Genomic DNA, 26610 nt, shown 5'->3' with positions numbered 1-26610 from the left:
ATAAACCATACAAGGAAATGGGCAGGGTGGGGGCAGCGCAAGCATTCCAAGCTGAGATGGGGAAGGGGAACAGAGCCCTTGAGAAAGGCAGCCCTCTTTGCAGAACTGCCACAGCTTCCTCCAAGGAGCGCTGGAGTTGCAGCTCTTTGTTACTACAATAGCACAGCAGCAGCAGCTTCGAAACTTGCTGTATTAACCTGGACACGCCACATTACATCTGGGGCAAATCCAATTACTCTGAGCTGGCTCCCCTAAGCAGCCGCCGGTGCCTGCCAACATGCCAACAGCTGCAGGATGTGTGCATTCCTGTGCTCATTGCAGCCCCTCAATATACAGCAGAGGTTCAGCCCCAGAGATTTACTCCCTATGCAGGCCCAGGACTCTAGAGGCTCCTGGTCTTTGCGTCCCGCCTTGCAGCCTCCTTGCAGGGATGGTTGGCCCTGCAGCATTCCACCCCCAGCGCTGAAAAGAACCTTTCCCCTCCAGCCCCAAAGACAGAACCGAGGACTATCGATATCTGGTACATTCTCACTTTTATTAGGACATCCTATTTTGACAGTTTAGTGCAGAGGCTGGCCCCGGGGGCACGGTAGTGGCTGCTCAGCATGCAGTAGTGCAGGGTCCCCCTAAAGCCAGCCAGATTGCGGGGGGCAGGGAGGGGGGAGAAGAAGGGGAGAAGGAAGGATGGGGTACAGGGTCCCCAGACAAAAAGGGTCAGGAGACTTCACAGCTCTGTATAAAAGCAAAGTGTTTGAGGGCCAGGAGCAAGGAAGGCTTCTTCCCCGCACGCCCCAAGGGGAGCCTGAGAAAAGGCAGCTGAGCAGTCTCTGCCCCCCGAGCTAGAGGGGAGAAACCACCCTACTTTTCTGGACGATATTTGTAAAAACGGACATGGGCATCATCCAGGCACTCAGCCCCCACAGTGGCTGGAACAGGAGAGCCCAGCAACGTGGGAGGCCAGCCTGGGCAGGACAGGAAGCGGCACCCGTATCAGTATCATTCAGGGGTGGGGAACCTCGCTGCCAGCCAAGAGGCAGGGGGCGGTTTGCGTGTGTCCAGAGCCCCAGAACAGCCCTGTACCCACAGGAAGAAGCGGCTGTGAGTGGCACGCCCAAGACAAGGACATTCCTCAAAATTAAATTAGCATTTCTAGACCAAAATACAAAAGAGACAAGCACAGCGTATTTACATCCTCTTCCGAACTCTGCACAGCCCAAGGGAGACGCAGGGCAGAGGAGCCCTTCCTTTCCAAAAACTGACACCAGCATACGGCAGGCTGGAGGTGAGCGCTGCCTCCCCGGTTGGGGGGGGGCATTGGCTACCTTGGACTCCCCCTTCTTTTCAGGTATCCTTCCCCAGAAAAGCACAAGACGGGGGGGGGGGGGGAAGAGGCAATGAACTCAAACTCAAGGGACGGGCAGGAACACAACAAAAACCGGGGCGGAGGGGCGGGGGAGACCCCACGTGGGGGGGGGATAAAAAGGAGGAGAACCACAACAAAAGACAGGGCTTGGAAGGAACTAGCCCCTGAAGGGGTCAGAGGGCGGCCTACTCCTTGGCACGCCCAATGATGGCCAGGATGTAGAGGAAGATGTTGATAATGTCCGTGTAAAGGTTGAGGGCCGCAAAGATGTATTCCTCCGGGCTGATGGCCAGCTGCTTGTTCCCTATGATCATCTGGGTGTCCATGGCCAGGAACTGCAAGGAGAAAGCAGGTCACGTGGGTCACAAGAAGCCCCAGGAGAGCCAAAGGGGCCTGCGCCCCACCCCGCCCCCAGGCCCCCCAGCCTGCTTCCTCTGGAACCCCCACCCCCTCCACTGCTGGGCCTGGGGTGGTGTCTCAGCTGCCTTCAGACCCTCAGCATCCGAGGAAGAGGGGGGGGGCCGGGCAGGTGCTCTTTCCAGCAGCACAGGTGGGTGAAGGGGGGGTGGAGAAGGAGGGGCTCCACAGGGACTCTAACTTAGGGCTGGGGAGATCGGGATCTGCTGACAGATCTCTGGGTGGGTGGCCAGCAGCAGATCAACAACAGGCTCCGACTACCTGTTACCTGACAACTGCAAGAGCTAAAAAGCTCTCCTCGAAATCTGGGGGGACAACCAGGAGCTGTCTTTTGTACAGAAGGCCTTTCGAACAGAGATTGGCTATTGATCCCTGGGCTGAACAGGGAGGGGCCTCAGAGGCACCTTCCTTCCCCTTAATTCTCAAAACCCTTCTGCCCGGCCGGTGGATTTCGGGGCCCGCGCTCGCGGGGAGACTCACGCAGGTGAAGAGGAGGGCGCCCAGGGAGGCATAGACAATCTGCAGGATGCGGTTCCGGATGAAGATGCAAAGGATGGCGAAGATGAACAGGACCACCAGGCAGACGATCAGCACCCCTCGGCACGAGGTGAAGTCATACTTGGTCTGCAAGCGAGGAGAGGAGCCCCGGGACAGAGGTCAGGCAGCACCCCACAGCCCAGGCCCCCTGCCCCACATGCCAGGGTCCCCAACGCTGCCTGACCTGTGGCCCTTCAGCCTGCTTTGCAGGGTCTTATTCTGCATCAAGAAGCCATTGGGTCCAAAGACGTAGGGAGCAAAGCAGAGCCCCAGGAAAGGAGCCCCCGCGCAGCCATCGCTGCCTGGAATCTCTTGGGTGCCAATTCTGCCATCCCCACCCACCCACAATCCAGAAGAGCAAAGGCCTCTTTGGCTTCACAGCCCCCCTGGATGCCAACCCAACAGCCCAAGGTGCGCTTCTGGGCAACCCAGTCGCTCACACTGGGAGAAACAGTGCCTCTTGTCCCCCCCCCCAAGGGAAGCAGAGCAGAGCAGACACACCAACCTGCAGGGAGAAGATCACGACAGTGAAGCAGACGACGGTCGTGATGCCCACGGCCATGATGACGGCGTCCGTGTCGTAGAAGCTGGCAATCATGCCCACCATGTAGGAGAGGCTCAGGGTCAGGATGGACTGAGGAGGAGGAGGAGAGGCAGGCGCCTTCAGCAGTGAGCCTCAATCCAGGCCCCACATCCCCCCATATCTGAGTCAAGGGGCAGCCATCTCTGCTGCCTGCCTGCCTGGCTAGGCCAAGGCAGGCTTCTAAGACTTTTCAAACTCAGAATTCAATCCATGGCAGCAGCAGCTGCCCCCCGAGACCACGCGCCCCCTGCCCCGCTTACCATGGCCACGAGGTTCCAGGGGTGCTTGCGCCGGAACTCCCCACAGCAGCTGAGGACGATGAGGGAGATGAAGAAGAAGACGTAGGAGACGTAGTAGGTCCAGACATTCCTCCGCACGAAGCCCTTGACACCCTTCACGAAGGTGAAGATGGCCACAAAGGCAAAGGTCACCGACAGCTGGATGGTCAGCACCAGGAACACCTGCAGGGGGACAAAGGCAGCCTGCGTCACGCCAGCCAGAGCCACGCAGGGGGGCAGAGCAGGCAGCGCCCAAAACATGGTGAGTGCCCCCCCCTGGCAGCAGCTGCTTCAGTGCCTCCTGCCCCTTGCGGGAGGCAGGGAGCTGGACTGCATGGACCACCTACGGTCATTGCTCAGGGGCTTCCGCTGGTGTCAAGATTTAATACTGGAGATGCTAATTTTGCTGTTATTGATACTGATTTCTGGTATTAGATAGATTAATAATAATAATAAAATTTTATTTATACTCTGCCCTCCCCAGCCAGAGCCGGGCTCAGGGTGGCACACACCAGTAAAATTACAATAAAAACATAATGGGGGGGGGGACCAATTTAAAATACAGGTTAAAATACAATTTAAAATGCAGCCTCATTTTAATAGTAGCCCATAGATCAAGACCATAAGGGGAGGGAAACATAAGGGTCAGACTGAGTCCAAACCAACGGCCAGGCAGAACTGCGCTGTCTTGCAGGCCCTGCGGAAAGATGTTAAGTCCTGCAGGGTCCTAGTCTCTTGTGACAGAGCGTTCCACCTAGTCAGGAACAGTACTAAAAATGCCCTGGCCCTAGTTGAGACCAATCTAACCACCTTGCAACCTGGGACCTCCAAAGTGTTGTCATTTGTGGACCTTAAGGTCCTCCGCGGGGCAGACCAGGAGAGGCGGTCCTGTAGGTATGTGCGTCCTAGGCCGTGTGTGTGTGTGTGTATATAAATTTTAAATTTAATTTTCTGTTTTACAATTTAAAATACTAATTTTACACCCTTGAGATATCAATGACTTCTTCTCTTTCCACGGTTCATTTTACATATCATAAATCCCTGCATATTTTACGAAAACTACACCATTCAGTATTCCATTATTGCATCCATCAAAACTTATTTACACTGTTGAATTTATCTTAATGCTGCCGGTGTTTTCAGCTGTACAGAATTATTTCCCATATATTCAACAAACGTTTCCCAATCTTCTTTAAACGTGTTCTTCTTGTTCTCTTATTCTATATAAGTCTGCAAGTTGTGCATATTCTGTCAACTTACCGTATTTTTCGTCCCATACGACGCTCCGTCCCATAGGACGCACCTAGTTTTTTGGGGGGGAAATAAAGGAAATTTCCCCCCCTTTATTTCCCCCCAAAAACCAGGTCGGGGAAACCAAACCAGATCGGGGAACAGCGGTATGGCGGCACTCCGCCTCCCCGTCCCCCGAGCTTGTGGGGCTGGCCGATGTCTGCCCGGCGCGAGGGGCGCGCTGCTTCAGGGCGCCCCTCGCGCCAGGCGGCAGGCTGCTATCCGCAGCCTAGGGAGCCCTGTGGGAACTCCCGCGGGCTCCCCAGGCTTGTTCATAGCTTCCTGAAGCCTGGAGAGCTAGAGGAGTCGGTGCGCACCGACCCCTCTCAGTCTCCAAGCTTCAGCGAAAGCCTGTATTCGCCCCATAGGACGCACACAGATTTCCCCTTCATTTTTGGAGGGGAAAAAGTGCATCCTATAGGGCAAAAAATATGGTAAGTTGCCGTTCTTCTTTGGTTGGGTCCTCGCTCGTTTCCCATTTTTGGTATTAATTTTAGACCTTGTGTCTCAAATGAAGCCTGGCAACACCATCAGCTCCACCCCGTGAGAATCCTTTGCAGACGAGCGCAGTGCCTGGAGACAGCCGGGTCCTGCATCCACAGCAGTGACCAGAGGAGGAATGGCCACGGGGGGGGGGGGGAGAGCGCAGAGAGAAGAAAGGCCCCCTGGCATCTGCAGCAGCACAACAACCAGACGTCTTCCTCTGCCCCAGATGCAGCAAAACATGTCTCTCCCGTATCGGTCTCCAACGGAGTGACATCACCCCCAAAGGTGGGCTCCTCCATTGTCTCCCAAGACAGATGGATGTCAAGAGTAATGACTTAGTTTGGCTGTGTATGTTGTGACATGCTTTTATTCATTGTCTATTATTGTTCCATTTTTGGAATTATGTGACTCTCTTCATGTTGTGAGCTGCCTTGATTGCAGTTTTAACTAGGGGAAAGTGGCATGCAAAGAAACCCCAATCATTATCAGATCCAGCTTCTTGGGGGTCTGACCCTTCCCTGCCAATGAGGGTCTGCGCCCTGCCAGCCCCTCCTCCTCCTCCACCAGCAGCCACAGCACTTCCAGGGCTTCCTGCCACACTTGGACTGGACTGAAGAGGAGGAGTTTGGATTTGATATCCTGATTTATCACTCCCTGAAGGAGTCTCAAAGCGGCTAACATTCTCCTTTCCCTTCCTCCTCACAACAAACACTCGATGTGAGGTGAGTGGGGCTGAGAGACTTCAGAGAAGTGTGACTGGCCCAAGGTCACCCAGCAGCTGCATGTGGAGGAGCGGAGACGCGAACCCGGTTCCCCAGATTACGAGTCCACTGCTCTTAACCACTACACCACACTGACTGCACCCCATTGCCCGGGCCAGAGGCAGGAGGGAGGGAGGGAGAAGGGCAGGAGCCCCACAGCCCCTGCACACCCACAGCCCGACTCACCTTGCGAATGAAGGCCTGGCGGATGGTTTTGTCCTCCCAGTTGGTGGGGGGGAAATCCGGGTTGTCATAGTAGGAGGGCGGCCCATCCTCATGGTAGTTGCTGTGCACGGGCGCTGGGGACGAGAAGCAGCGCAGCCAGTCAGGCAGGGGCTCCCCACCCGGCAGCTCTCCCTACAGATTCCAGAGGGAGCAACAGCAGCTCCTCTTCCTCCTGCCCCCTCACCCAGCCCGTGGCAGGGGTGATGAGGGCGCTCACCAATCCTAGAGTCTGCGGTGCCTCCTCTCCATACCACATAAACAGGGCGCCTGGCTCCAGCTGGGGGGCACAAGTGCAGCAAGAGAAGAGGAGAGGAGACTGAGGAGGGGGCCACAGAGCAGCGCCCCCTAGGGAACGCTGCTCAGGCTCCTTGGGGGCAGCCCAGCTCCCCACGGAAGCAGCCACAAGGCGGGAGAGTGCTCCCTGCCTGCAAGGGCCAGGTGGTCTTGCCCCTGGCTCACAGGAGCAGCTCTTCTGCCACCCCAGCAGAGACCCCACAGCCCCCCTTCCTGCCCCCCACCATTGCAGCAGGGCGGGCAAGCGGGCTACTTACAGTCTGGGTCCACAGCGACTCCAGGATGCGGCTGGGCGTAGGGCCCCTGTGGATAGGGCCCCTGTGGATAGGGCCCCTGCGGGTAGGGCGCCTGGGGGTAAGGTGCCTGGGGGTAGGGTGCCTGGGGGTAGGGTGCCGCTTGTGGGTAGGGTGCAGCAACCGGGTAGGGGCCCTGCGGGTATCCGGGCTGGCCGTATGCCACCGGCTGGGGCTGCGGGTAGGGAGCCACTGGGTAGGGCTGCTGGGCATAGCCAGGTGGCGCAGGCGGCTGCTGCCCAGGGAAGGGGTCTCCAGACACCAGGAAGCTCTTCTCATGCGACATCTCGGCCGGGTCTCCCACCACTTCGCGGCTGCAGAGGGGAGAGACAGAGGGTTGGCAACTTCAAGCAGTGCAGAGGGAGACCACCCTCAGCAGCCCACCCGAGATTGAGCGGGGGTCCGGGGGAATGCCCTCCCCTTCCGCCCAGAAGTCTCACATGGTGCAAACCAAACAGTACATTCACATATATTCCCACAATTTAAGAGCCCATTTTTCACATAATTTGGTGTGATTTCTTTACAAAGATGGGTGTGAGAGGAAGGAGGGCAGAATGCAGAGGGCGGAAAAGACCTGGGGAAATGAAAGCCGGGGGAGGAACAAGGTTCTGAGCAGAGCCCACCCCCTTCCAAGAGGCAGCCCCTGGCCACAAAATCCAGCTCAGGACTTAGACATTTGACCAGGCACCACCCGTCCTTTCTCAAGCCTACGGACGGCTGCTATTGCTACTTACAGTCATATCTCGGGTTGAAGTAGCTTTGGGATAAGTATTTTCGGGTTGCGCGCTGCGGCGACCCGGAAGTAACAGAGTGTGTTACTTCCGGGTTTCGCCGCTTGCGCATGTGCAGACGGTCAAAATGGCTCTGACCATCAAAAATAATACCGGTCAACTACACTTGTAAAATACAAAACCCCACCAGCCCATCAATCCAGTGAAATACAGTCCAGCCCTATAAGAAACATTTCCAGAACGACACTGTTCATCAAGTGCAACCATTAAAAGCCACACAACACAGGCGGGGTTTCAATCCCACCTAAAACACCGCAACTGAAGAAGGAAACGGAACATCTTAAGCGAGAGGCCACTGCAGAGAAGGCCCTGTCTCTAATGCACGTCCTTGGGGGGGACGGCAAGCAGAGCCTCCAGCACTGATCTGAGCATGTGGGTTGGGTGGTGTGGAGGCCGATGTTCTGATCACCTGGCACTCAGCACCAGCACTTGGAACAGGGATACTGAAGGGCCAGAAGTGCCCAAGATGCTCAGGGACCTGTAAGGCTCCACCCCTGGCATCAAACCTACATTTGCACGGTTCTTCCAAAGTCATACAGATTTTTAGAGCATGAAGTATCGGCTTCACTGGCATCCGGTTCATTTCTGGGTCCAGTTCAAAGTGCTGGCTGCACAACACCAAGATCCTGTCTGCACAGATCTGATTTGTTTCTATTTCAAACTCTCTTCTCCCCAGGATGGCTAACAAACAACCTGCAAAGCACCACAAGGAGCGATGAAAAAGCACTTACAGAGACCAGGGAGAGAAGGGAAGCAACCCAGCAACATCAGCAGCAAAACAATCACAAAAAGCAGCCTCAGCACCCTTGGAAAAGCCCCCGAAGGCGCAGGGAGCAGGCCAGGAGGCAGCTCCAAAGCCTGCCCAGCATCCCTGCCAAAGGCGAATCTGGCACGGTTGGGGACAGAGCAGCAAGGAAGTTGCCAGCTCCGCAGACGCAGCTCAGGCCAACATCCTGGGGGCAGAATTCTGCGCTGCCTGAAGCGTCCAGACTCTCCTCCCAAGGGAGCCTGCAGCAATGCAACCCAGATACGACTGGCTCCTTCGCCACCACATGCCCACCCGAGATGCTCTGGCCGAGAAGGCGCACGGTGGCGTTTTCAGCACTGCACCTGGGGAACTGCCTGCCCCAAGAAATCTGCTGAGCCTTCTCCTCAGGGACGTTGAGTTGAGCCGGTGTGGTATAATGGTTAGAGCGTCAGGCTAGCGCCTGGGAGAGACCTGGGTTCAAGTCCTCCCACTTGGCCATGAAGCTCACCCAGTGAACTTGGGCCAGTCCCTGCCTCTCAGCCCAACCCTGCCCCGTTGGGTTGTTGTGGGGATTAAATGAAGAGAACTCTGTATCCCACCTTGAGCTCCTTGGAGAAAGGTGAGACAAAAATGCAATAAATAAATAAGAAACTCCCCCCCCCCTCCCTTCTTCATAGCTCATAAGTAAATGGGGAGGGGGCAGGGTGGCACTGGCAACTATACAGCAGCCACAAAAGCACACAGCACCCCCCCCCCCGGCATCCAAGGCAGAACACCCTGCAGGACCCCCCCCCATGGGAGGAGGACTGAAAAGCCATGAGCAGCAGAAGTGCACCCCAGTTCACACCTGGCTCCCACCCTCTTCTCTGCTGTCCTCTTTTTAACCAGCCCTCCCCCCAGACAAGAATAAAAAACAGGGGTGCCGGCGTGACCCACACTTGGGTCTTCATCCGCCCTCCGGAGTTTGGTCTCCCAAAGGTACAAGCAAGCGGTGGTTCAAACACGGCAGGAGCCGGGGTTCCTCCTCCTGCTGCTGCTGCTGCTGCTCTGCTCCCAGATCTCCTTGCCAGGGGAGGAGGAAGAGGGTCTCCAGGGAGGGGCTGGTCTCCCCAGGCAGCCCTCAGAATCTGCTGAAAAGCAGAGAACAACCCATTGAAGTGGAGCAACTGGCTTGGGGTCAGAGCGCAGGAGCAGGGCTGGCAAGGCCCAGGTCACACTCACCTACCTTGCAGGGTTGCTGAGAGGGGAACGTGGGGAGGGGAGACCATGCAGGCTGCTTTGAGCTCCCTGGAAGAAAAGCAGGACGCCAAGGGGAGAGGTGAACTCTAAAGTGATCCCCCAGGCCAGCCCCAGCCAGCCGTGTCAGCCCCTGCGCCCCTGGCTCCAGCCCCACACCCGCCCCCAGGGGGCTGCCAAGGGGCAGGAGGAGAAGGTGCTGCCCCCGCCGGGCCACTGCTCAGCTCCCTGGGGAGCAGCCTTCTCCTGGCCAAGCACGGGAAGGGCTGATCTCCACACCAGAGACCCTCTGGGCACACACACAAACCCTCGGCCGCGTAACCAGCCTGCCTCCCTCTGGGCTACCTGGCCGAGAGAGGCATCCAAGACCCCCTTGCCCTGCCCACCTCCACAGCTGAGCTTTTGCAACCTGGGGCCAAGAGGGTCTTTGGGCTCTGTGCCCATGCTCTTAACCACCAAGCAGAAGGCAACTGGAGGGAGGGGTCTTCTGCCATGTTGGCCCAGCCCCCATTTCCACAAAGGCCCTTCTCACCCCCCTGGCAGCAGCTTTCCCTACACTGCTCCGGCAGCCGGCCCTTCTGCGGCCTGCCTGGCACATGCAGAGAGCGCCCAGCAGGCCAGGACCAAGGCGGCCACACCCTCCCCGGCGGCTGGCAGGAGCAGCGCCCAACTGCTGCCAAGGAGGCCGGGTTCTCTTCCTGCCTCTGTTGCCATAGCAGCCACCAACAGCCACCCCTCTTCGTTCTCAGCAGCCTTCCTTCCTGGTGGCTCGGGGCCAAAGCGCTCTTGCAGGCTCTGGACCCCCACCAACCAACCCCCCACTCTGCCTCCTTTGGGGCACTCTCATGAGGAGCACAGGAAGGGCAGACAAAGGGGAGGATGTGAAGCTCATCAAAACAGGGTGTGTTGAAGTCATCAGCGCAAGACGGCTGCAGGAAACTCTTCTGGGCTCCTTAAAGTCAGGGTCTGTGTCCTGAACTAGCCGTGGCATCTGGGAAGATTCTGGACAGACCAAAGAAAGTCCTTCTTCATACAGTGGAGAGTTCACCTGTGGAACTCCCTCCCCCAGGAGGCAGGGATGCCACCAAGTGAGACGGCTTCCAAAGAGGACTGGGCAAAGGAGGCCATCCGTGACTACTAGCCAGGACAGCTCTGCTCTGTCTCCACAGTTGGGAACAGTATATGCTTCAAAATAGCCATTCCTGGAAGCCGCAAGAGGGGAGAGGGCTTGTGTTTGAATCTGACCTGTGCGTTTCCCACAGGCATCTAGCCAGTGTGAGAACAGGAGGCTGGACAAGGTGGGCCTCATCCAGGGTGTTGAACCAAAGCTGAGCTGTTCTGAAAGCTTCCCTAACGCCATGATGGTAGTCAACCCCACAATTAACTGGTAGTGGTTGTAGCAGTGAGCTCATATATGCTCATATTTGCTTGCTTTGACACAGGCTAATAGACTGGCTTGGATGTTCTCCTTATCTGTGGGCTTTGCGGTGCTGGGCTGAGCCCAGAAAGGGGAGCTGATGGTAAGATTTGGCTATTGCTGCCTCTGCCCTCTGGTGGGCAGGTGAAGCAACGGGGAGTCCTAGGCAGAGGGACGGATGCTGCTTTGTGTATAAAGGATGTGTGAACATTTTCTAGGGTGCGGACAAACCGAGGTCTCCTTGCTGTGGTGTCCATCCTGCGTCTGCAAAGGCTGGGAGACTTGCTGTGAGTCTACCCCTTTCTTTAATAAAACAGGAGACCGGATCTCTCCATTGTCTTTTCTTTGGTATTCCTGTGCCCAGCCAATCCCAGGAGCCCTCCTTTGGCTCTTCTTCTGCTCTTATGACACCTGGAGACTCTCCTCCGCCAAGATGCTCTGCTTTCACACACTTCTCCTTGCCTGAGACCCTCAGAATCACAGCAACTGCCGCCTGCAGTTCAGCGCCAAAGAAGAAGCCCAAAACACCAAGCTCTCCACCCCGGGGACCTTCTCCTTCAAGTCCAGACTCCATGCAAGGAGAGAACACAATCGGTGAGGGGTCCAGATCTTTATGCCTTGCGAAAAAGGAAGCTGGGGCCTCTTCCTAGTGGACCTGCAATTGCCCAAAGGTTATTTCCAGGAGTGGGGTGTGGGGTTGCACCCTGTCCTTTTTGCAGGCTGCTTCTGGACCTCTTTAGAACATCTTCCGCTGCCTCATCAGGCGGCTATCAAGGGGAAATGCCCCACTTGCTTCCAGTGCAAAGACTTTACACAACCATCTGTCTTCCCCACACATTCACAAGAACAAGTAATCACAGAGTAATTGTTCCTGGAGATTAGCAGCTGGTGCAAACTTGCCTTCTAAGGAGTTGTCATGGGCAATTCAAGCATATTCTTCAGGCACCTCATGGGACACCCAGTTGCTCCTCAGAGGACACCCCATCCCAGTACAGCTGAACCTCAGCATCTCTTGCCTACACCCGGCTGGCCAGCAACATCTCTGGCTACCAATGCCCTGCCTTCACACGCCTCCTGTCTCCATTTGGAGAGGCGGCAGAGGAAACGTATTACGTGGAGCACTTTGGCCACTCAGACAAAGCTGGACTCCCAACTCCCTTCAGCCATGCTGGGGGGTGTGTGACAGGAATTGCAGCCCCACATCTGGAGGGGAGCAGGTTGGGGGAGGCTGAGCAGGGAAGCAAGGGAGGTCCGGCACACTTCCTGTTCCCGGCCTGCAGTGGCCGACCAGAGGAGAACAGCCATAGGACTGGAATAACTTGCAGGCACTCTACTATAATTGGCAGCAGGAAGAAGAATAACTCTTTGCAACTGATTTCCTCATTTTAGTTTCTTCTTTTGAGGTTAATTGTGACCAGATTTTACTTTCTTTTGCACACGTGCCAAGTTTGTTAGGACCAGGTCCTTGTCTAAGTTGGAGGAACAGCAGCAGCTGCGGCGGCAGATAGTGAGCAGCTGTCCCTCCCCACTTGGACAGGGCTCCTCTTTGCCCACAAAGAGCCCCCCCCCCCCCCGTCAAATTCAATTCAGCAATGCTGTCAACTGCAACCCTGTGAACCTAGAGAGCCCAGCCTGGCCCCAGAAGACAATGACCCCACATTCCACTGTCAACGACTTACAGCCGCATTAGCCATTTCCAGCAAGGGAGGGTCATTGGTTTTTCTTGGGAATCTCCGAGGCCTTAAGAACATTCTAGCAGTAAGAAGGAAGTGTCCTGAGTTTTCCTGCTTCCCTCTTCCCTCCACATTTTTCCTTTTCTTTCGTGGGACCTGACATCTCCACCATCTGGAGGCGCATGCCTAGGGATCCTTGGATCTCGACTAATACTCCATCCTGTAGAATTCTATCCATTATATTTTATCTGCAGAATCAGAATGAATTTCAGGAATCAAAATGCTTTTTCTGTGCAGTCTGAGCAGGGAACAAAGTTATAGCTAATTATTGTCATTTGTCTTCAGTTACCCCACCCCCCTGCTCACAGTTGTGCATAATATTCTTATGTTATGAATGGTCCTTGTCACCATTAAGAAAAAGGGGTAGGAATAGGCCGGTGTATAAGTTGACTGTCCCTGGGCCAAGTGACTTTTCTTCTTTAAGTTCTCAAAGTTCTTAACCGAGCTCAGGGTTGTCATTGGAACCAGCCAGATGTTTAACTGAGAATCAATCACAGTCAGTCCATCCGTTGAAAAATAAGACTTTAGTCTTGCCCCAAAATGGCAAAATTCTGTTTTTGGCGACTCTAACCTTGGTTTAAAGAACCATTTTGGCACCTAGCTTATATATCTGAGTTTCTAACACTGATCAAGTGCCATCATTTAACTGTGCTCTGCAAGAAGGAGGACTTTATTGTATTGGTCCTCAATTTTCCAACATTCAGTTTCATTGGACGTCCGTGAGTTCTGGTATTAGGTGATAGAGGGGAAGAACATTTCTCTACCCACTTTCCACAAGCCATGCATAGTATCACAAACTTCTGTCATGTCCCTTTTCTTTAAACTGAAAAGTTCCCGGTGCTGCAGCTTTTCTCCATGGGACTCCATCCCCTTTGATTGGACTTTCCTGAACCTTTTCCGACTCTATGATGTCCCTTTGGATGGGAGGCAACCCAAACTGTACAAAGTATTCCATATGCAGCTGCACCATAGATTTGTATATTAGCATTACAATATTGGCAGTTTTCGTTGCAATTTCAACAATCCCTGCCAGTTCAGACCCCAGGGACATTTATGTGGAATTCAGATTTATTTATTTTTTGCCCTGATGTGCATCAGTTCACACTTTCTGACATTGAACTGCATTTGCCATTTGCCACCCATTCACTCCATTTGGAGAGAGGGTTCCTTTTGAAGTTCTCCATAATCTCTTTTTGTTCTAGCAACCCTGAACAATCTGCAAACCTGGCAACCCCACTGCTCCCCGCTAACTGACCATGAACAGTTAAGAAGCACAGGTCCCAAGACTGATCCTTGGGAGACTCCACTTGCTACAACTCCCTATTTGGAGGCCTGTCCATTTATTCCTGCTCCTTGACCCACGAGAAACCCTCTCCTCTTGTTCCACCAAGGCACACATCCTGTTTCAGAGGGTAGCAGCTAAAAGTCAGATGTCCCCAACACCCAGGTGGACAGAGAGGGTGCTGAAGCCTATCAGATGCTCCTCCCTGTTGCCCTTTTTCTTCTAAACCAGGGGTTGGCAAGGTTTACCTCACCTGGGCCGGTTCACTCCAGCGGAGATCCCTCTGTGGGCCAGACTGCACTTGCGACCGCAGTTTCCGGCATCTGCGTCTGCACAGACACGATTTCCGGCGCTGCGGAAGCGAGTCCCCGTGCCGTACTGCACCAGTTTAGCACAGAGCGGGGGGACTCACTGAGCAGGAGGCTTGGTTCGGGGGCGGTTAAACGACCCTTGTGGGCTGCTTGTGGCCCATGGGCCTTAGGTTGCTGACTCCTGTTCTAAACTCTTCCCAGTGTACTTTCTGAATTAAAGTCCTGTCGGCTTTCCCAAAATGAGCTTGGCCAGGGGGCAACCCAGGGATCCCTAAGGACTTATCCTCATGCCTCCACAGTACCCCAAACAGATCCCCTGGGCAGTTCCTCATCTCCTCCTTGAGAGATAGATAAAGTCTGGACAGTCCTCTGCATCCAGCAGCCATGCCCCCCCCCTTCAAGCTGTCATTCTGGGCACCTCTGGACTGTTGCAAGCCTGCCTGCGCATCAGATAGCCACTCCCAAGGCTGCCAGGTCGCTCGGCCGTCCCCTCTTCCCCACAAGGCCATTGTCTCTCCCTAGAGATGGGCTCCCATAGGAACTGCAACGGGGAACCACCCTAAGGGGTGGAAGAGACAGAAGTGACCAGCCCCTCCTTCCCTGACGCTGCCTCCAGAAAACTCTTCATGGTGCCAAATGGAAAGGAGGGAGGGAGGGAGAGAACTGAACTACCGATTAGTACTAATAGTTTTAGTTACTCCTGAGCAGCAGGTGACTCATAAGAGCATCAGAGTCATGGCAGAAAGATCAGCTCCTCCACACACAGGAACACAGCCAGGTTGGGACCGGCATTCAATGAGCGAGCTTAGTTTGGGGGTTTAAAATAATGTGGAGCAGGAGAGGAAGAATCAGGATCGAGGCCACTAGACTTTAACATTTCCTCCCAAAGAAAGCCACTCCCTATCAGAAGCTGCCTCCCCCCCCCCCCCGCCAGAAGGAACAATTCCCTTGGGTGCTTTCCAGCCAGGGACACAGAAGGGAGGGTTAAATGCCCCCAGCCCGTTTGCTATGCCCCATTCTGACTTTCCAAACTCAGATGCCAGGCAGCTGACATCTTGTCTGCCTTGGATCCGAGACGGAGGGGAGGGAAAGGGAACGGCCTGGATTCAGTCCAGGGCCAGGTGCCCAGTTCAAAGGGCAGGGCAGGGCTGCTTTCTGTTCAGCTCCGAGTCAGCCTTTTGCCCACAGGGATGCCAGGGCCCAGGAGGGATACCGGAACGGTTCAAGGCCACCAGGCAAGGCTGGCCTAATCCTGCTGGTGATCCCAGGGGTCAAATGTCCTCCTGCCTCTCCCCGCACCGGGTGTGTTACTCTGCTCTGGCTAAGGTAGGGCGTTGGAGGAAATCTGAGCTGTTTATCTGGAACCTAATGCAATCTTTCACCAGATACTTCCGGGTCCCTATGTAAGCGAAGAAAACAAGGACTCCACCGTGTCTTGGCGGCTGGCTGAGTGCTGCACAGTCTAGCATGAAGATTCCCCCTCCCCCAAATCAGGTTGAGGATGGTCCTAAATGTATGCTAAAATGCACATCCCGTCTTCCAGCTCTTAAGGAGTTTTCAAGGTGACGAACCATGACAGATTCAAAACAAGCCTTGTTTACAGATAATGCCAAGCCATGGTTCATTTCACCTATGGTTTGCTTGGTCACCCAAACCCTGCCCAGCGGCTTAACCATGGTTTGTTGTCAGCTCACAACCATGGTTTCTGTCAACTGTGGCTTGATGTCATGTGCAAACCCAACACACTTCCTTGACAAGGAGCAAGAGCAGCTGTAAACAGAACAAACTTGGGGGAAAGCAGCAACTTGCAGTGGCAGGTTCTTGGTCTGCCAAGCCGTGGCTTGGCACTATGTGTGAACCAGCGAAGGAGTCAGGCAGCAAAAGCAGCAGCAAAAGCAGGCAGGCAATCCATGAAACGCAGCTGGAAGAGAGCAGCCCAGGAGCAAAAGATCACGGAGTGACCTAATTAAACGCTCACAAGAGGACAAAAAACATGTTAGCCTTGTGCCTCAAGTCCAGAGTCTGGGAACCAGCTGAGCCACAGTAGGAAGAGCACACCAAGATAATATTAGAGCCCTTCCCTTCCAAGGCACCCCCCCCCCACATACTAAGATATCTGAACCAAGGGACCACTATTTTCAAGCACTGCCCTCCTCACTTCTGAAGGGATGTTGACTGGGAGTAGGAAGAGCCTGGAGAGGGCCTTCTGATAAATACTCTAAAGACTGGGGCGGGATCGGGGTGTGTGTGCAAGGGGTCCTCCTGATCTCAAGCTGCAGAGGGCTTCATGGACCAAAACCATCCCCTCAACCTGAGCCTGCAAAAGCACCAGAAGCTGCTCCACATTTGTTTTATGCTGGCAAGTAAAAGAGTTTGGATTTGATATCCCGCTTTATCACTACCTGAAGGAGTCTCAGGTGAGTGGGGCTGAGAGACTTCAGAGACGTGTGACTGGCCCAAGGTCACCCAGCAGCTGCAGGTGGAGGAGCGGAGACGCGAATCTGGTTCACCAGAGTCCACCGCTCTTAACCACTACACCACACTGGCTCACAAGTGAGAGGCCCATCAGCTCACTCCAGTTAATAATCTGACCGCTGCCCTCTGGCAGCCTCAATGTCTGGCTGGCTCCTCATGACACAAGAGGTCTCTGAGACCAGCCCTCACCTTGGGAGCACGACAGCAGCCTCCTTAGCTGCCAACGTGATCCTCCTGGGGAAGAAGAACCCCCATCTGCTCCCAGTTCCCACCCCACCCCTTGGGGAGAGCTCAAGGCCCCACAGGATGGAAAGCAGAGCCAGAGGGAAGCCTGTCTACCTGCGGGAAATGGAGCAAAGGGTGGTTGGGTGTCCCCCCCTCCAATTCCCGGAACTAGACCCCTCTTTCCCTCCCACTTGACCCACGACTGGGCTGGCACCTGCCCCCTTCCCTCCCTCGATTTCTCTGGACTTGCCTGTCCTGCCCAGCTGGCAAATGTGCTGTGCCACACACTCTCAAAGGGCAAGCAACACCACCAGCCCCGTGTGCAACAGGCCGGACATTCCTGCGGGGGCAGAAGCTGCAAAAACGCTCCTGCTTCCCCACTTGTAACTTTGAAAGCAATGCTGGAAAGGGGAGCATCTTCCCACCTCCCTGCCAGGAAGCTCTCGCTTCTGGGGACCAGCATGAGCCTGCCCTGGACCCCCAAGCTGAGCCCACCACCAGCCTCAGAGGCCACACGCGGCCCAAGGTGGAGCCCCGTGCTTCAGCCCAGCTGCTCACAGGAGCCTTCTCTTCTTCACCAGCCAGCCTGGATCAACAACATGTGCCTCTCCCTTTCCCCTGTGGGGTCCAATGACAGCCACAACAGTCCTCTGCAGAATCCCAGCTGAGCCCAGCAAAGCCTCCTTCTCTCCAGGGAAGCTGCTCTCCTCCTGCTGCCATGAAGGGCCTGCTGCTGTCAGCCCCTCCATCTCCTCAGGGGATCCTGCATCTACTCCTCTCAAGATGCGATGGAGGGGGGGTGACCCTCTTGACAAAGCAGCAGCAGGACTCCATCCCTAACTGGCAGTGACAGACAGGAAGCATATGGGGGGCACCCTCTTTATGCTTGGGCCTCAACGCCTTGCCAAAATAGCCACTTGCAGATGCCCTTCAGGATCCTGGCAGCCCGACCGGCACAAAGTCTAGAGCAGCCTTTCTCAACCTGTGGGTCCCCAGATGTTGTTGAACTACAACTCCCATCACCCCTAGCTAGCAAGGCCAGAGCTCAGGGATGATGGGAATTGTAGTCCAACAACATCTGGGGACCCACAGGTGGAGAACCACTGGTCTAGAGCCTGCTTGAAGAAGCTGCTCAATTTGCCATTCCCGGAAACAGGTCCTGAGCTCCGCCTCAAGTCCACCTCCTTGGAGCAAAGTCCTCCTTCAGTCAACAGGACTTCCCTCTTAGTAACGATGCCCAGGATCAGGACGCAAAGCTCGCTCTGGTTTTTGCTCTGTCTGCAGAGAAAGGGAGGATTTCAAATAATCCCAAGGACACAGCGGATTCAAGGTGCGCAATTTGCAAGCAGAGTGTGCAGGTTCAGCCTCTTCTTCCAGCAAATGAGAAAAGCTGCCGGGGTTGCCAGCTTACCAGGAAAGAGGAGCACACAGGGGCGCCTGCTGCGGCCCTCCTGCTCCGCTTCTCGCCGGGGCTGAGCAACAAGCCAGAAAGTGCAACGGACCTTGGCTTTCTGTGACATCTTGAACCCAGGGTTGCACTTTCATTCTCCCCAGAAAGTCTGAATCACTAGCTGGCCTCCGACAGTGTCTTGTTGCCGCCTTGTAAGCCCTGGCTTGTTAGGGAGAAGCCAGCCGGGCTCCCCGATTTGGGGGTCACAGGAAGCGGCAGTCAGTTCTCCAAGTAGTGGTGCAATAGCAGGAGTCATTTTACAAAAGAGTCACAGGCAAGAACTGGGGAGATCAAGGTTCAAATCACCACTCGGCCACGAAGCGGACTGGGTGAACATGAGTCAGTCTAGTGTCTCAGCCTAGTCTACCTCACAGGGTTGTTGGGAAAATAAAAGGGGCAAGGAAAGGTGGCATATAAATTAAATAAATTGCGGTCTTGTGCTTTGCTTCTTCCCCTCACATCTGGGGAAGAGTGGCCGGGCAGAAAGGAACCCCCCCTCACTTGCTCCCAAGTGGACACAGCTGAGCCAGCCACCCGGACTTCTTGCAATGTGCAAACGCGGCCAGGCCTGGCTGAAGGCGCACAGTGTGCGAAGAGGGAAAGGGGTGTGTGTGTCACACAGTCTGGGTTGTGTGTCCCTTGAGGAGGCAGCGCTCTTCTGCCTTTGATGAGCACAATCTGAACTACTGTATACGCAACAAGACCAAGCCGATGAAATGCTTTATTGGCCCCAAACAGTAAATATCAAGTGCTTGAGTAATTGAAGTTGTTCGGATTAGAGGAGAAGGCTGTTTCCTTGGATAGACTGACAGGGGCCAGATTGTCTCTTGGGCCTTGACTTTTGTTTTGCAAGACCAAGACAGCTGTTATGAAATGGGCAAATTGCACCCACCATGTGACCCTTTCAGGGCTCTTTCACAACCAGCATTGAGTGTGACACTGTTTGCTCACTTTTCATGGGAGATCCACTTTACACTGTCATGCTAAACTTGTGCTTTCCCAATTTTGGACTTTCCCAGATGACAGGAACTTGTCGGAGGAACAGATGAGGACCACAAATCTGCCAGGGCAGATGTCCTTAATAATAATAATAACAAAAAATTATTTATACCCCGCCCTCCGCAGCCAAGACCGGGCTCAGGGCGGCTAACACTCGATATAAAAACAAATTGATTGAAATACAACTTAAAAACAAGATTAAAATACAACATTAAAATATTAAAATACAGCCTCATTTCAATGGAAACTCAAAAACTTTTTGGGGGATGAAAACGTCAAGTCTTCACCAAGGCTAACTTTCCAGACTGGTCCTACATGGGCCAGAAAAAAGCCAGGGAAGTCCCCAAGTAGGAGTTCCTTAGCAGTGCCTTCTGTCTTTTTTAAAAAGGCATGGCTTTGATGCAGACAGCGAAGTGTCGGCAGACTGAACCCACCGCAGCTCAGCAAAGGTCCATTGCAACATTGGGGGGGATGTCCTATAATTCCATTTTTGTTCTTTTGATTCAACAGTGCTACACCTCTCTTTCATTAAAAAAGGCGGGGGGGAATGTTAACTATGATTAAAAGCTTTATTTTAAAAATTAAAACAGGGTTGTAAAATCACCCCCACTGGGGTTCTGGTGAACGTGTGCTGAGGTCAAAGCCCCCCCCCCCCCCCGCGCAGCAGACGCAGCTTGCCTGCTTGTGTGAACAGAACGTAGCAGGCAGAGCCCAGCACTCCCCGCAGTATGAAAAGGCCACTGCAGCACTGCTCCTCCTCCTCCTCGCAGCTGGCAATGGAGCAGCAATGATTGGGCAGCTGAAGGAAGCAGCCTGAGCCTTGGCAGGGAAGCTGGCCCTGGAGCATGGATTTAAGGAAATGAAAGTGGGAGACCACTCACAAGACGCAAGGCAAGGCAGACCCCAGATAATCGGGAAGGGCAAACAGATAAGCTAAGGAGGAATTCTGCATGGAATGTCCTGCTCAAGGACCCCAGATAGCAGCAGCAGCAGTCCATGATAACGCCCTAGCAAACTGGGGGTGTGTGTGTGTGTTTCTCCCTCCCCCCCTTCAGACCAAGCAGGGGGGCTGGTGAGGGTGCACAGAGAAGATGCCAGGCTGTGCCAGCGGCAAGGGACATGTTATTCCACTTTTGCGGTCCACAGCTACGGGCACAACTTGGTTGTGCCACTTAGCCAGGAGCTGCAAGACAGAAGGGAGGAAGGAAGGCAGCATTTTGCGCACGCACCCCCCCCTCGGGCCCCCTCCCCTTAGTCCCCATTCCTAGCACTTGTTAGCTTCTGTCAGCAACTAGGAGGGGACCAGGCAGCTGTTTGTAGAAAAGGAAACTTGGGCTCCAACGCTTTCCCAGAGAACTGAAACAAGGCCAGGGTGGTGCAGGTTGGCTGGCTGCACTGGGGGAGGGGGGAGGCTTGGGGGGGGCTGCAGCTGGCCAAGAATTATGCCCCTGCTCCTTGGCCCAAGAGGGACCCCAAAGCAGCCCCCTGGGCACCCAAAGGGGTTTCCTTTCCCCATCCCCAGAGAGGGTGCTGCTCCAGGCTCACTGAGAACGGATGATGGCAGACTGGGAACTGCCGGGGGGGGGGGAAGGAGGCACCCCAGTCAGCTGGGAAGGAAGGAGCCCTTGCTGGTGCCACTTGCAGCACCAAGAAGCCCCTCCAGCAGAGACGCCAAGCCCAAACAGGGGTCGCCTGGAAGGAGGCCGGCCAAAGACCCCCCTCCAGGGAGGCTGTGGAGGGAGAGGGGCCAAGCGTCCCAGCAACATCCCAGTGGCCACCACTTGTCACCTGTCACTGCTGCCGCTGCATCACCAATCTCCGCGTCCACGCAAGGCGCACAGAGACCCCTACGGGTGGCAGCGCCAGCCGAGGACGGGGGGGGCTACGGCGTCCCCTCCCCCCCCGGCTCGTAATCCGCTTTGAGCTTAAGGCGCCCTAATTCCCGGCCGGGCCTATTTCTGGCTTTGCGACCCTAATCCCTTCGCTCGGCCCACCCACCACGGGGAGAGGGCACTGAAATGCCCCCGGCCGAATCAGCCACCAGGAGCGGAGGGCAGCAAAGACTAGGGACCTTGGATCTCTCCGCCTCACCTAAACCACAGAAACCCCAAGGGCCCCCCCTCCCCACCGGCAAAGAGCAAAAGCAACATCAGCTGCCCCCTCTTTTTAAAAACGAGGCTTGCGGCAGGGGGGTATTCTGGGGGTGGGGGTCCTTTCCGCAAAGGCGGATAAGCCATTGCCAAGGGAAGCTCTAGTGGCAAAGTTCCTGGGTCCGGCTAGATGTCCCCCTGCTGCCCAGCGCCCCCACAAGGGCTCTTGGGTCCTAACTGGCATCCCTGCCAGGAGCTAGAGCGGTTCGCCTCCTCTGCTGGGCCCACGGAGGGCAGCATTTCTCTCCAAGCCCAACCCAGTCCTGCGGCCTTTCATTATGGACTGGGATTGAAGGGCCACTGAAGAGATTGGCAGTGAAAGACCAATTCTTGGGGTGTCCCGCCTGGCCAGGGGGAGACTGCAGGGCCAGTCCGGGACAGAGGCCTGGCAACGCACAACACAAACCCACAAGCTCAGAGCCACAAAGGGACCAAGGCCAAAGCAGCTCTTCTGCAGGAAGGGCCCAGCCAGCAGGACAGGATGACCCACACAGAGAAGCTCCAAGGGGCACACAGCTCCACTCTGTACCTCCTCCCATGCCCTGGCCAGAGGGACCAGCCTCACACAGCGGCTGAAGGCTCAAGTCATACCAGTGGGGGGGGGGAGACCCCCTTTCTGTGGCCCCAGAAGCCCCCCTTCAAGTGCAGGGTTCTCCTGAGTTGTCTAGCCATGATTTCCCCTCTCAACTCTCAGTGTCTTGCACTCTGGAAACTGTGCTTGGAGACCAGGATGACAGACGCCGGGAGCCAATCCAGAAATGTGTTACGTGACGTCTGGCATTGTGGGAACCAGCCAAGAGACTTCAGGGCACCGACCAGCACCTAAACCCCAAATCCAGCCTAAGCACCTAGAAAGAAACCAAACCAGAACACAGGCTGGGCGGGCGGCCCTCCAGATGTTTTGGCCTACAACTCCCATGATCCCTAGCTAACAGGACCAGTGGTCAGGGATGATGGGGATTGTGGTCCAAAACATCTGGAGGGCCGAAGGTTGGGATGCCTGCCTTAGAAGCACCTCCACATCCAACACAATAGATTCTCCGGCCCTCCCTTCCCTCCCTCCCCGGAGATGGAATGTTTTATGTGCGCTATAATATATGGCAATGTGCCTCTCTCTGCACATTTTGCGGGGTTGTGCATTGACGCCGTGCATGAAAAGCAGCCCCATTTAGCACACGGAGCGTGTGACTGCACTCTTCCCTCCCAGAGAGATCCATGCACAAGAAGATATTCCCCCCCCCCTCGAGCGAGCAGCATGTTCAGTGTCGTCACAGGAGAACATCCCAGAATTCTCTTCTGCCATCTGGAGAGCAACAGCCCCTCGCTTTATCTGTGGCGGAGAGCATCGCCTGGCAAGGAATGTGCTCTGTTCATATTCTGCTTGCTTTCTTTTTTAAAAATAAAGCACACATGCAAAGCAGCTTCCAAGTGTTAATAGCTCCAAATGGCTCCAAGGGGCCATTAAACAAACTGGGCCCCGAAGGCACCTGTTTCTCCACAAGATCAAGCTGCTTTCCCTTTGTCCCCCACACAAGGCCCCAATCCCTCCTTCCACCAGACACTCTCCACTCTCTGCCTATCTGGATCCCATCTCCCTTCTATCTCACCGTCCTGGACAGCCCCCCCTTTTTTTACAGAGACTCCAGAAATGCAGCAAAATCTGGAGCAAAAGGCTGCCCCTTGTCTCATTTCTTGAGAAGTCTGAGCCAAGGGTCGGATGCTGCACTCTCATTGCTGACATGGTTGCTCTACCTGGCAAGGAGATTCTTCCCCTCCCCTCATCCTTTGCACACCTAGGTGATTCAAGGCAGACAGAAAATGGTCCAATGTAGAAGTTCCAACCCTCAATCTGTCTTGCATGGTACGCCTTGAACACCTGAAGAGTTCAGTATAGTCTGAAACCTCTCTCCCAGCTTCAGAAACACAGGCAGACCCCCTAAAATGTGGCCCCGCTCCCTCGGGGTCCTTTGCTCTGTGGGACCAGCAAACTTGCCAAGGACCTTTAGCTGCTCTGGGTGAAACTTGGGGTCCCTTCCAACTCTTTGAAGGGCAGACTCAGCGCCACACTCGGCTTCCATTAGGGACCCCAGTCCTGGGTGGGCTGCTCTGCCACCCCCCAGCCGCAGCAGCACGGGAGCCCCTTCCTCCTCCTGGGGGAAGCCAGCAGCTGGGAGGGGGCAGCAGCCTCCTCTTCCCAAACACTGAGCAAGGCAACCTTCTGGTGCAGCACCCGTCCTCCCTGCCCCATCAGGGCACCCTGGAGCCACCGCCACACGGACCCAAGTCATCTGGGCCCTGGGCTGCCGCATCCTGGTTCTGCGCCACTTCCCCACTAGCCAGCGTGGCAAGCCAAGACCCTTTGCCCAGCCAGCGCTGACAAGAGGCAGCTGCTGCATTTGGGACACACATCAGCCCCCCCCCCCCCAGCTACAGGGAGGACATGTGCCAAGGCCCAGGCACTCAGCACAGGGGCTCTGATCCTGCCTGCCCACTCCTGGGACCCCAGACCCTGCACCAAGGAGGAACTGGGCTGTGTCCAATCACCCACCATGATTGTAGCACACTGGTAAAGGTAAAGGTAAAGGGACCCCCGACAGTTCAATCCAGTTGCAAATGACTCTGGGGTTGTGGCGCTCATCTCGCTTTATTGGCTGAGGGAGCCGGCGTACAGCTTCCGGGTCATGTGGCCAGCATGGCTAAGCCGCTTCTGGCAAACCAGAGCAGCGCACGGAAACGCCGTTTACCTTCCCGCCGGAGTGGTACCTATTTATCTACTTGCATGTTGACGTGCTTTCGAACTGCTAGGTGGGCAGGAGCAGGGACCGGGCAATGGGAGCTCACCCAATCAGGTGAACTGCCAATCAGGGCAAGTCCTAGGCTCTGTGGTCTAGACCACAGCTCCACCCGCATCGCAGCACACTGGTACTCTCCAGCAGATGCTGTGAATGACACCTGCCCTCCCCCCTGAGGCCAAGTTCCCTGGGGCAAATGGGAGTTGTGGTCTGACACATCTGAGGGCCCCCATGCCAGTCAACTCTCCTCTCTCACAGCAAGGCTGAGCCTGACTCCTGCAAGGCCAAGCCAGCTGCAAAACCACAGGAGGGGGGCAGCCAGTGGGGGAGAGAGATTCACCACCCCGTCTTTATCAGACTCTCTTGCCTGCCTGTGTCCTGCCTTCTTCAAAGGGGGGGGGGACAGAGTGGCAGATCAAGGATATAGCGGTAAGAACCAACAACAGGAACCACACGACTTCATTTTCCTCCTGGCTTCTTCCTCCCACACCCACAGCCTGGGGTTTATTCCCTGAACCCCCACCTGGTGCCAGGACCCTCCTTCCCTCCACCCGCCTTCTAAAAAGACAAAAAGGCCTCTTCATTTACAAATCATTCCCCTCGGAACAAACGAAAGGAAAAGGAAAAGCCAGAGAGCAGGGGTGCCAACTTGAATAAAATACCCGGGAGGGGCGGGTAAGCCCAGGCCCACATAATCGATCACAAGGCAGGGTTCATGCACACCACTTGACTGCCAATGCCCATCAACTGGGGGGAAGCTTCTCCAGTATTTTATGGGGGGGGGGCAAGGGACCTCGGCCCCCCGGAGTTGGCTCCTATGCCAGAAAGCCTTCAATACTGGAGGCAGCCAACCTGCCCTGCCCGCCTGCATCTCATCTGGGCCAGGTTTCCTTTACGATTTAATCCCGTGTTTTCGGGGGGGGGGGCGCTGCCTCTGCTCTGATGCTGCTCAGGCCGCGCTGGGTTTTTCGGCTACCTTAGGGGGCTGCTGGAAAGGCAGGTGAGGCTGGAATTGGTTTTAATGGGGGGGGGGATAAAATCTCCGTCGCCCCTTCCTCCTTCCTCTCCGGCTCCATCCATCCTTCGACGGAGCCCCTCCAGGGTCACCTGCGCTGCTCGCCCAACCCGGGAGGGGGGTGCCACGCCCGGCCCGGACCCCCCTCCCGCCCCACCGCATTGCAGGCCTCCGGGGAGAGCCAGAGGGGCTGAGCCCCCCCCCCCAGGAGGAGGCTCGCCCCCGGCCTCGCCTTCCAGCCCCGGACGCCGCGGGGCAGCTCGACGGCCCCCGCCCGACAACACACCGCGACCAGGACCCCATTGCAGGAATGGGGGGGGGCACCAGGTGACGCGACGGGCTCCCGCTGGTGTGGCGCACCAAGGCATCCCTCCCCGGCGGCAGGTTGCATCCGCCCCCCTCCCGCGGCTCCTCCGCAGCATCACCTCTCCGCCCCCGCGGGGGCTTAGGATCCGGCTAGGGCCGCGCAGCCCCCTCCGCAGCGCTGTTGGCCCCCCCCCGCCGGGCTCACCTGACGGGCTTGGGCGCAGCTCCGCGGCTCGCCTGGCGCAGCTCGGCGTCGAGGGATGGCGGCGGCGGCGGCGGCGCTGCGCGGGAGGGGGCGGGGGGGCTTTCCTCCCGGGCGGGGGCGGAGCGTCAGCGAGAGGGGGCGTGGCCAGGAGGCCAAATGCAGTCGGGGGGGGAGGGGGAGGCGCAGCAGCGCCGCCCGACCAGAAAGAGAACCCCACGCGCCCGCCCGCCCCCTCGGAGAGGCTGGCTGCGGCTCTGGATTCCGGGCAGGCAAGGGAAAGCGCACCTCGGAGGCAGCTTGCGCCACCAGCCCGGCGGGCGCCGGATCCGGCCCCAAGGCAGCGCAGGGGGCTTCTCGGGCAGCCTAAGCTGCGCTCACGGGGGGGGGGACCGAAGCGCCCCGATGGACGCCCCTCCGCCTGCGCGGGACCCGAGCGCAGCAGCAGCGCTGTCCCTGCGCGGCATCCGTGGGGGCAGCCGGCTCACCCGTCCCGCCCCACTGCAAGCCCAGGGCAGCCCAGGGGGGCCCCCCCCCACTCCCGCCCCCCCAGCAGGGCTCTGCCCCGAGCCGCTTCCCAGCCGAAGCCCTTTCCGCCGCCAGGGGGCGCGCTGCTCTTGGCGCGGAATCACCTCCGTGGGGAAAACATGGTCCCGAACAATCAACCTGTGCGCTGATTGGACCCGGCAGGCTTGAGGGACGCGGCGTCTGGCCAATCAGCCGCTCCCAACGAAGCCGAGCTAAAGTCAATGTTGGGGCGGGATTAGGGCGCTTGAAGCGACGGAGGCAACCAATGGGAGGGAGGGAAGAAGGGAGGCAGCCGGACCAATCAGATTCTGGGGCTCGGACTGACAGCTAGAGGCACCAATCCGAAAAGGGTTGCGTGGGAAAAGCTGGTCGACGTGAATGAGCCGGAGCGAGCGCGCGCTCACCTGCTGCGCGCGCAGCCGG

The 26610-nt window shown here is 56.3% G+C and overlaps 1 protein-coding gene and 1 long non-coding RNA gene across 8 annotated transcripts; one reads left to right on the top strand and one right to left on the bottom strand.

Moving 5' to 3' along the window:
• Window positions 1–516: 516 nt before the first annotated feature.
• On the bottom strand, window positions 517–25784 carry GRINA (glutamate ionotropic receptor NMDA type subunit associated protein 1). 7 transcript variants are annotated; one of them, XM_081013992.1, is made up of 9 exons: window positions 9292–9351; window positions 9003–9196; window positions 6492–6841; window positions 6158–6217; window positions 5902–6014; window positions 3161–3361; window positions 2823–2951; window positions 2261–2404; window positions 517–1698 (listed from the first exon to the last, which is right to left on the bottom strand). In XM_081013992.1, the coding sequence occupies exons 2-9, from the start codon at window positions 9014–9016 to the stop codon at window positions 1549–1551; spliced, it is 1161 nt and encodes a 386-aa protein (XP_080870118.1). In that variant the 5' UTR covers window positions 9017–9196; window positions 9292–9351; the 3' UTR covers window positions 517–1548. The 7 variants fall into 7 exon arrangements, with proteins under 7 accessions (XP_080870118.1, XP_080870119.1, XP_080870123.1 ...); XM_081013993.1 differs by having other exon boundaries at window positions 9003–9193; XM_081013997.1 differs by lacking the exon at window positions 9292–9351 and adding an exon at window positions 7829–8011 and having other exon boundaries at window positions 9003–9146.
• On the top strand, window positions 3375–8994 carry LOC308481538. The gene is made up of 3 exons (XR_013988740.1): window positions 3375–4439; window positions 4908–5239; window positions 7995–8994. It is a non-coding gene; the product is annotated as an uncharacterized lncRNA (long non-coding RNA).
• Window positions 25785–26610: the final 826 nt, after the last annotated feature.

Source organism: Podarcis pityusensis (assembly GCF_964106645.2).
Source record: "Podarcis pityusensis genome assembly, chromosome: 7".
NCBI classification, from domain to species: Eukaryota; Metazoa; Chordata; class Lepidosauria; order Squamata; family Lacertidae; genus Podarcis; species Podarcis pityusensis.
The sequence above is the reverse complement of the archived record's forward strand: the minus strand, read 5'-3'. Positions and strand labels throughout refer to the sequence as shown.